Source organism: Hyalella azteca, unplaced genomic scaffold (genome assembly GCF_000764305.2).
Source record: "Hyalella azteca isolate HAZT.00-mixed unplaced genomic scaffold, Hazt_2.0.2 contig15682, whole genome shotgun sequence".
Taxonomy (NCBI): Eukaryota; Metazoa; Arthropoda; class Malacostraca; order Amphipoda; family Hyalellidae; genus Hyalella; species Hyalella azteca.
In genome coordinates, this window is record NW_025945524.1 from 29261 (window position 1) to 40421 (window position 11161).

Genomic DNA, 11161 nt, shown 5'->3' on the forward strand with positions numbered 1-11161 from the left:
CATCATTGTAAATATGCAAATGCTTTACAATGGGAATTGTGAGAAAAGCAAAACCTCTTCAGATGTTACGTATTATCTTCGATATGATAAGAAATTTTTAAAACAATGATAGGATAATAATATATTCAATGTATATATACATCTGAATTTCGAGGAAAAGATTTTATAGTTGGGCTACGCGATTTCTGCCACGCTTGAGCTAAGTCAAAGTAAAATCACGACTGGATAAATCGTCCAAACTTATCTCATCTCTTTTAAAGTTCGGATTTAGAAATACATTTTAGTTTGGATTTCGTTTTAATCATTTCGATTTGAGGCTGTTGAACAATAGAAAAGCACCGATAGCAGGATTACTTTATGACAAGTTTAGCTTTAATAATATTTTGCCCAATGAATATAAGCTGACTAGAGTCGAAAACTTCCGTACGGCCTGTCCAAATCTAATAAATCATTTCTCATACATATAGTACCATGCCGTGAAAGCGATTATTTAATTCCTCAAAAAATAAATTTTTAAATAAATTTATGTTAAATAAATTTTTAACATAAATTTAATATGCTACTGAGCTACGCCCTTTTGTGTGAACATTTCTGCTGAGCTGTGATCTTGAGCTGCGCGATCTCTTGTTCGGAGGTGGCACTCGAGTTCTGCTTGAGTTCTTCAGAGCCTCGTACCACCCCCCACTGATCTGGCACGCTCATGCTGGGGCTGTAGGGGCGTCCCGTGGCCGGGACCATAGACTCCCAGTAGTCCCTACCAGCCCTGCGTCAGGTGATTCTTTCGTAAATATTAACTTTGGGCTTATAAATGAAGAATAAGCAATCACGAAAATTACACGTTGGAAACTAAAGGTATATATTCCAAATTGTCGTTGAGGTCCTCTGAAGTTAACTTATTATTTTGATGACATCCATTTCCTAATATTCATACCGTTAAAAATACTCATACCGTTAATTATTCGCAGCAATAATTTCAGTTTCATTTCTGCTCACCGATGGTTGGTATATATCATCATCGCTAGAAAATAAAAGTGATATACAGACCTTGCCCTGACCCAGGGTTTGGTGTGCATGGTAAGGCCGCCGCCCCACGGGATGTGCTTCTCGCTCGCCTCAGGCAGGCGCCCGCGTTCCTGAGGAGTTCACATTAAAATATTTCGTATTTCTAAAGCATTAATTGATAGTATCTGACATAGAACTTTCACGCGCCATTTTAAGCGTTAGATTAAAATTATTTTAATCTAACATGAAATTTCATACGAATCTCTAACTATTAGTATGATAGTTCAGTTTTGAGAAAGTACCTTCAAAGTGAACCTCTAATTTGAAAAAATATAACTCAGTACTCACTGCCGTGAGTGACAGAGAGCACATTTTCTCGTCGACGAAAACGTGAAGTAACGGACAGACAGACAGATAGACAGACGGACGGACAGACGGACATGGCGAGCACAATAGTGCATTTTTTCCATAAATGAGAAAATGCGCTAAAAATACGCACCTCTTTGAGTTCCTCAGCGATCGCGCGTATATGATGCGCCTCGAAGCCGCAACAGCCGCCGATGTATCGAACGCCAAGCTCATACGCAGCCCGGGCGTATTTGTGCATGTCCCAGCGCGTACATACGCGCGGCTCAAGAGCTGTGCATCAGAGAAATAGAATTATTAAATGAATTATTAATGAGAATTGTGTAATGCAATTTTTATTGAGTGAGGCTGCAGCGTTCATAACGTGGAATAATATGTCAAAAATTGGGGAAAGTGAATTAAAAGAATAGATTTAGTTAGCTCCACTATGAAAAGTTCAATTAAGGTGGAGTCTTCATTTTTGTGAAGATGATTCTGTGACAATAATGTTTTAGAAACACTACGTAGCCGATATTTAATTGAAAAAATTTGTTTAATCGCTTTGTGTGCAAAAAAAAAATGAAATTAAAATTTGTCACTATAATAGTAAGCCTTGGGCAAGGCTCGTGAAAAGTGTGTGTAAGAAGGAATTACTTGGAAACAAAACTCCAATAAAGTCAGGATTGCCAAGTTCGGAAGAGAAAAATCCCCGGAAAACTTGTCGCAGGAATGTTTTCTTGAACGGTTTTATCGAGCTCAAGAAATGCCAGTTTTATTAACGTAAGTGAAATGGATATCATCCTGCATAAATGATTTGAAATATTTCAACTCTATCAAAATTCTTTCAAAAAACACTAATTTTTTTGTCGATAAGTTACATCATTTGAATTACTGAAATCGCTATATAATATTATAAGTCATCAGCATCCTGGTGTCCACGAATGACGATGCAGAGGCGTGGTTCACATAGATATCTACATGTATGTCGGCTGAGTGAATGAGAAAGAGCATGGTCCGAGTACCGTTCCTTGTGGTACGCCATGACCCATGTGAACACTTGAAACGAGTCCAAGGACAGAAAACGTAAAAAACGTGAAAGTGTTAGATAAAAAAGATCAAAACTTGCCCCAAGCTAAATGATATTAAGACGACAATGCACGATCGGATGAGAGTGTTAGACACTGCATGATCTAATTACAATATTTTGATGTGAATATTAAGAATTTCTTCACAGCAATATAAAGAAGAAAGCAAACCGCTGTATTAAGTTATAGGTATCAGGAGAGCGTCTGATGATCGCGTAGAGCGTGCGACGTAAAGCGTCTTTGCTCAGCGTTCACCTGCAGTGTTCAGTGTAATGATATTCTGCTCATGCAGAGGTATGAATGTTCTAGATGTGTTAATGTTCTGTGTTCCTGTTCTACTGAAATACGATTTGAGATTGGGGTGAAATAATGAATTCAGAGTTAGTATCGGACTTCATATATAAACTGTTGCTTTTCGTGTTTGAAGCTTATCGTATTGAAAGCCCTTAGCCATCTTGCCGTTACTGGGCTACGATTTACTGTGCTCTGTATAAACTTATATTAAGATTCTTTGATATGTGTTACTTATTATTGATGTTGTTCATCGTTCATTTTTATCATTATCAAATATCAGTGCTTTAAAAGTGTTAATAATTCAAGCCGTACCTAACATGTGAGATAATCACAGCAGCGTGCATTAAAAGGCAACAAACCAAACGGAAACTCAGGAAGGTCGATGAATCCTTGCTTCTTGGCGTCTGGAGTGTGGAAGGCGAGAGGCTGGATGATGAGATGCGGCTTGAGGCCGGCGGCGTCCAGCGCTTCTTTCATCAGACGGACGGTCTTGAGACTCATGAACGGATCAAAGTGACAGTTCACGCCCACTGTTGATATTAACAGCGTGAGTTGTGAATATGAAAAACTTCCTAAAGCCCTGATGGGATCCAGATCCCCTATAAAGCCGGCCCCAAAGCAAATCCACCTACACCTGCACACCACTCAATTACGCGTTGTGTGTCAATTTTTGTTTCTTAGTGTTTTTTATTATTATTTATTATACCTCTTTCCGGCCACTATATGACACATCTTGCCTCTTTTTTTACACACTTTCCTAGTGGCAGCGTCACACCAACTATAAAAATATAACTCAGTACTCACTGCAGTGAGTGATAAAAAGCGCATTTGCTCGTCGACGAAAACATGAAGTCGCGGACGGACAGACGGACACGGCGAGCACAATAGTGCATTTTTTCCATTAATGAGAAAATGCGCTAAAAAGTTTAACAATAATACGAAACAAACAAACGTCTGTAATCAAGCTCGCGTAGGTATCAAAGTTTCTAACATTTATTACATACTCCAACATCGCGATTCCACTAACCAACGTCTGCGCCAGCTTTTGCCATGCGCACTGCACAGTCACCGGCAGACACCTCATGTAGGTCGCCTTCAGGACCAATGCACATGGTGGACACCACGGGCAGGCTGGACCGCTTGCACACTTCGATGGCCCACTCGATCTCCTCCACGTACTCAAAGTACTGCGTTTAGAGGAGTAATTTGATAAGTTTGTAAAGCAATTGCTGATATCGTCAACTTGGCCGATAATAGTTGCGCAGTGGCTTCAAAATAAGTGGGAAACATTTTACGTAGGGAAACATTTTGCGAAAACATGTCGAAACATTTTACGGTAAGCTTTATCGAATAACATGAGTTGCGAGCTTTCTTCAATTTAGGTAGGCCTATCATTGGACATCATCGAAAATAATTATGAGTTCGGGCGATATATGCGGAATGGTGACTCAATTAATTTAAACGATCGTTTTACGCCAATACAACTGAAAAAAAAACTTCTTTGGAGAATATAAAGCCAAATAGTTTATTGCGATTCATTTTATAAGTTCTAAAGTTCCATAGCACCTTTATTCCGGCCGTTTTCTACGGAAAATTCTAACAAGGCATCCGTGAATCACAACTCGAATACAAATGCTTTTGGACGGTTGGGGTCGTAAGAAAAATGCGAAAACAAAGCGCTTCCGACCGATATCGGATTTCAATAGGAACATTGCACGTCAGGACATACAACCTTGCAGGTCTAAACGACCGGACAGATCTCGAAAAAAATTCATAACAGTACTTTTCAAAAATTTCTGAACCGAAATGTCTATGAGGAATTTTTTGGCATAAAAAATGTATACAATTTTATGCTGCTTGTTTGCAAGAAACCAATATTTTTTAATCAGAAAAATTCAGTCAACGAATTTTTGTTACGAGCAAGGAGACGTACAATATTGAATTCAAAGCCATTCCGGAAATTACCCGGTATGTGAGGTATAAAAAGCATTTCTGTCCTCGCTATTTGGTGTAGTGTTAAGAATAAAGCATTAATACATAATTAATATAGTAATTGATATAATTAGGGAGCAGGGTCTTAGAAATGGAAAGTTATTCAAGCGCTTGAGAAATCTGGCCACGTAAAATAGTGAACTATATATTGATGACATTACCGCATGTAGTATTTTCGAGAGCCCGAAAATATAATTTATTCCACTAGAATTAAGCTGCGATGAATGCTGAATGTCCGAAAGTCGTCGCAGTAATCGACTAAGAAACTTGTGTAAATTTTTAGATAGCAAAATACTTGAAACCGCCACTTGGAATTTGAAGAATTTAAGCTCACTTAACCAAAAAGTTGAAATTCAATCAATTTTACATTAGATTGTTTAAAAGAGAACAGAGAAAAGGTACATTTTGAGAAAATATGCTGTATCAATCTCCTCTCGAAGAATCTATTCATAGTAGGCAATAGCTCTAGATCGATTCCCACCTCGGCAATGAGGAAATCCACTTTGCTTTCTATAAATGCATCCACTTGAGTCTTGAATTCTGCCTGAACAGCTTCTTTGCCAGCGCCTTCGCAGGAAAAGTGTAAATGAATAAAATATTCGAGGACCGTTCGGTGCATTGATGGAAAAAGCATCATATACCACCATCATAAAAGCATCATAATTATTGCACCTCCGATGATGACCTTATAAGTGTTTTCTTCGTTCTTAAATTGTTTACAATTGATTCGCTAAAAAATGCTTTCATGTACCATAAAATTAATCAGAACTTTAACTCCAATCCATACAGGCTTTGGAGATTGTCATGAAGCTTGAAGAAAGCTCATGTTAGTCCTCAACAAACATATTTTCTTTGAATTTAGAAGTTCATATAATCATCATCAGAAAGATGCTACTCATCTCAAAATAAAAAAAACTAATTTGAAACATTTATGAGGAGCATAAATTAACAATATTATTCAAAGCATCAAGAATTATTAATTGTCATATAATTCATTTAATTATTAATTGTCATTTGTTTTGTCATTTACCATAGAAAGAAGAATAGTAACCATCTTACGCACCGCCTGACCAGACATGTCATTTACATGATATTACTTACAATGTTCAGAATACAATTAGTCATCACTACTCGGCAATTAATTATTACTGCTGCCAAATCTGTTAATTTGGAAATAATCCATTATAACTAATGTTCGAATTGGTGTTCAAGAAAGTTGCTAAGCTTGAAATAAATGAGTATTATTTTTATTCTAATTACTATTTGTTATAATTATTGTAATACCTGAGAGATAAGAAGGCGTCTCCGACAGACCGCCAGCAACAAGTGCGCCTCCGTTGGAGCCTTCGTCGGCCACGGCTCGAGCCAACCGACACGCCGCCTGGTTGATCCCCGCGCACTGCAACGCAACCGAGATTTAGAGGCAAAGTTAAGGTGAAAAATTCAAAGCAATTTGTCACTTAAATGTACGTGTGCTAAAATTAACTCGGCTTACTAACATGCTGCCTGGTTAATCCCTGCGCACTGCAACTCAACGCCGGTTTGAAAGTTAAATTTAGGTGAAAAATTCGATGCAATTTGCCACTTGAAAGCTCAAATATGAGTGAGTTCAAGTTAACTTAGGAAATATTATCTCCGTATATTTTTTTTAGTGATGTCTATTGCGTACTAGTACTAGTAGGTCACTTACTCCACATGCTTGAAGAATCGTGAGAAAATCGTAAATCAACTCCCATATTATAGGCCCTTTCACCATAAATGAGAATATGCACTAAAAATAAACAAATAAGTATAATTTAGTATATAAACTAAATTTTCGCCTTGTACTCACGGTATATTTTTGACTAGACATATTGCCTCTGTTGGCCAACTTGTCATCAGACGCGTAGAATGTGAAGGCCTGCATCACGTCACTGCCGGCGCGCAGGAACTCGCGATGGAGGGACTTTACTGCCAAGCGTTAATATTGTATAGACATTATATCAAGCGCAAATACAGCACAAGTGACATTAATAACCAACAGGAAAGGTAATTATTGTTACAGAACATATTATATTTTTCAATGATTAATAAAATATTGAAATTATAACAAATCTGCAATACAGCACACGTTCATGCAAGTCTTGTAGAACTGATTTACTGCCAAGGATTATTAAAATACCGAAAGCATAACAAAACGGGAGAGACAGAAATTCTAATGTGATTAACAGACAGAAAAGGCAAATATTGTTGAGGCACTGAAATTAGGTGCAGTAAGAGGAAACTGCTAAAAGCCGGAGTGCTACATCTGATTGGTTCCGAGCTAATAATGATATCCATGTCCATGAGCAGTGCAAGCAAAATATGTTTAACAATTCTTGAATAGATGCTTACCCAAGCCTTAGGAATGCCGGAGAAAATTAGACCAAAAAGCTTAAATAGACAGCGAGGCTTCAAAAGTATTTAAGCAGTTTAATATTTAAATTATTTTTGTATAACCAGTTAAGGTGTTAACGGACGCCTCCGGGTCAACTGCTCATCAATTGATGCATCACAGGCACGAACACATCAGGAACTCTCCCACCCCTTGAGAAAACTGTTCATCATAGAAAGCATCACAGGCACGAACACATCAGGAACTCTCCCACCCCTTGAGAAAACTGTTCATCACATGATGCATCACAGGCACGAACACATCACGGACTCACCAGCCCTTAAGTCAACCGCTCATCACTTGATGCATCACAGGCGCGAACACATCACGAACTCACCCGCGCCCTTGAGAAAACTGTTCATCACTTGATGCATCACAAGCACTCACCCGCCTCCGGGTACTCGATGACAGCCTCGGGTGTCCACGGTCCGGCCTTCACGTAGCCGCGCTTCTCGAGGGCAAAAACAAAACCGCCGTCGCCAATCACGACGCCCTCGTCCAGACGCTGGAGAAGTCCCTGCGTGCGCACAAATAAAGGTTAACCTCAACTATGTAACGTTAAAATTCAATTCTCATGATAGTTCATAAATAAAAATAAAGTCACATTCTAAATATTGCCGACGATACTTAGATCGTAATAAGGCGATACTCCGAAATTCATGCACATACAAAAGTAAAAATTTTCCCGAAATCATCTATTTACTTGTAAAGATTGCAAAAAGGTCACGCAGCGTTTAAAATTTCTTTTCCACGTTTCTTTCTATTTCTATGAAAACCTAGAAAGAGAATATTTTAAAGTGATGTATGATGGAGAAAAGGGGTATATTAAAAAAGGGTGATTCCAGATTGTAATAAATTTTGATTAGGGTGCGATAATTTGTAATTTTAGCCTTGAAACGCTCATACCTTTTTCTGCGCCATGATGCCGAGGTGAAGATATTGTAAAATGGATATAGATTTAAAGTTATTTGGTGTCAGTGCTCTCACTGTAGTTCTCAGGGATGCAGACCTGAGGATGCAAGCGAGCAATTGTTTCAAAAAATTTCACAGCAATGATAGCAGGACAAATGCTCCTCTATTTATGCACAAGTAGAGGCTGGACAACCGTTCTTATATCGGCAAAATCGCGATAACAACTTACATGTCAGCCGGTCACAAACTGCACGTTCGCAGAGTATGAATTACTTTACAGTGTTCTCATCATAACTTTGTCACGATTTTACAATGTGTATCTATGGGAATAATTATTCTGAACTAAGAAGGTTGTCTGACAATGAATATATAACGTTAAAAATGGTTAATGGACGTCTAAATTTCAAATGATGAGGCCAAGTTAATAATTCCATTACAAACAAATGAAAGAAATGTCTTAATCTTTTACTGAACGTTATTATTGTACACTTTTATTTGCTTAAATTTTAAATGGATGTAAGACGTAATTTCTGGGATGGTCAGTAGATAAAAATGACAAAAGGCTAAATACGAATAAAACCTCAATGCCTCATCGTAAGACACATTCAGACAATCTTTAATATGCTCCGACTACGTCTGTCAATTCTAGAAATCAATTGAAAGTTACGATCAATGAACTAATTTGTATCGCTTACATCAAGGAGTCGTAGGTTTTGTTTCATATACGAGAACTCCATGCATAGTCGAAACTCAATGCATAGTGGAAACCATATATGGATGATCTCCTGTAGACCATAAATAGGAAACCTTTTATAGGAAACCATATAAGCTACCGGCTCGGTTTGTGCATGTAAAAAGGAAAAAATAGAAGATTGAAGGAGGAGGCATGCTACAGAGACACGCAATAAAATAAATGGCAAAAATTGTTATTTTTAATTGGTATAATAATTCGAAAATTGTCATGAAATATTTCAGGAATGCAAGAAATATTTAAAAATATGAATAAAGATCGTTTTTTAATCATCCATAATAAGTTATAATAATTACCTATTTTCATTCATCGAATTACATGATGGCTACCGCACTAAGATCGCTGTCAAGAATAGCAACAAGAAATGAGCAGCAAATGTGGTTTTGTTCTAATGTTATTTTGTTAAGAAATCGATCAAATTATGACGGTACTGTGGCATATAATTTCTTTTACACTTAAGTATATATACACCGTCGATATAATAAATTGTTCATAGACCAAAATGAGGAAGAAAGTTTATCATGGACGATAAAAGATGCATGAGCATGACCCTCTCGGTGCAATCAAACTCGACTGAAGAGGACTATTAGCCTGATAAAACTGGATCGAGTTGGACCGATGTAGTACATATTTGCTAATAGCACTCGAGCATCATACACAACATGCGACATGCTTCAATTGCGTCTTTATCGCTTACCTTTAACCCGACCTCCTTATCTATAGGAGTCGTTGTTCAATTGTAAGGGTATGAGTACTTTGGTCCAACAGTAATAAGCAATCACGCAATATATTATACAGGTGGGGCTTTTCCCAGTAAGAAAATACATTTAACGAAGGAAAAAGAATGCATTGGTACCCATTGCCTCAGTAAAGACGAGAATATTTTCCAGGAATTTAAAAGTAAAGAAAATAGCCAAAAAGCTCACCATTTCTTATAATCGAAAACCTTCTATTCTTTTCTTCAATTGTCAGCTATAGAAAGATCGGGTTCCAAAGGCCGGATCCCTTGTGAATCAAGTCACGAAAAGTTCAGGAATCGGCAACAGGCCATGGGCCTATTTCTTCAACGCCGACACTTCTATTCTATTAGATGGAGCTGGACTCCGAAACGTTTTCGATTATAAGAAATGGTGAGCTTTTTGGCTATTTTCTTTACTTTTAAATTCCTGGTAAATTTGCGACTTAAGCAGCCAAGTGATTTTAATACTTATATCCGAGAATATTTTTTGTTATATTTAGGTTATCGCTTCTTTCGTAGTTAGAGAATTATATGCTATACAATATTATACGAGTGTCATTCGGATTCCATTATATTTAAACTATTGTTAAAGGATTCAATAGTTTCTAATGCGTATTGGGTCACAGTTTCATAGAGAATTACGTTGCCCATGCAATAAAGTGTACGTGTTTTATAATTAATTAAGTGCACTAAAGTATACGTTTATTCAAGTAAGCTGCTCGTGATCTGCTGGCATTGCATACATACATTGAATTTTGCGGTGAAACCTATAATTTGTAGTTATGTCACCGCTTTTAGGGGACATTAATCGTCGACAATTTGAAGCTACTGGGTAATTTGTAAATGTTTATAAGCGAAGTTTGTAAAGCATAATAGTAACAAATAAATCACTCGTAAATTTCGTTTGAATTTCAAATGAACCAAAGTAAAAACTCATAAATAATTAAAAAATTATCAAGACAAGTTATTCCTAAAACAAGTGCGAACTGCAGATGTTCACTTAAAATGAACATTCTCACTAGATCAGTCTAGATGCGCGCCGGAATACAGGGTTCATTACACGGAAGAATGTTCATTTTTTCCTATAGGTTTTGAGTCACCTATAACGTGGACCCGTATAGGCATGTTTTTGCGTTATCATTATACTCCGGAAATCCACCAAATATGTACTGTGTGTGTTAGCCTATTTGAGGCTATTTCATTACTATTTTTACCCTAAAGCCAATAGTTATAGGGTCACGGACGACTGAATTTTAGTAGAAATTCTTTCGTAATTTTTAGTGATATCTCATCTACAAATGACATTAGGACATTTTAGATCCGCGTAATATCCCGCCGATAAGAGTTGGATCGCCGCAACCATCGCCGATTTGTGGATTCGGGAAGGTTGCATGCTTTATTAACCCCTTATGAAGACTCAGGCTTCAGACATACAAAATTTTCACAAATACATGATAGATAATTTAAAAATGTCTGCTGGAATATAAATTTTGATAGCTAAGTAAAATTATATATACATGGATAAAACTCATGATACCGAAAACTAAAAGAAGTCACCTCGCAAATTACATTAGTATCCGAAATATCTTTTGAGCACACGTTTTTTATGAGCCAAAGAAAATGTATCC

At 37.2% G+C, this 11161-nt stretch overlaps 1 protein-coding gene across 1 annotated transcript; it reads right to left on the reverse strand.

Annotated features, from left to right (window-relative positions):
- Positions 1-106: 106 nt before the first annotated feature.
- Positions 107-8199, reverse strand: LOC108678493 (betaine--homocysteine S-methyltransferase 1). The gene is made up of 10 exons (XM_018166939.1): positions 8038-8199; positions 7519-7648; positions 6550-6668; positions 6003-6117; positions 5200-5285; positions 3754-3913; positions 3086-3256; positions 1502-1641; positions 1045-1133; positions 107-763 (listed from the first exon to the last, which is right to left on the reverse strand). Exons 1-10 carry the CDS (start codon positions 8050-8052, stop codon positions 568-570), a joined length of 1221 nt encoding a protein of 406 aa, XP_018022428.1. The 5' UTR covers positions 8053-8199; the 3' UTR covers positions 107-567.
- Between the last annotated feature and the right edge of the window lie 2962 nt (positions 8200-11161).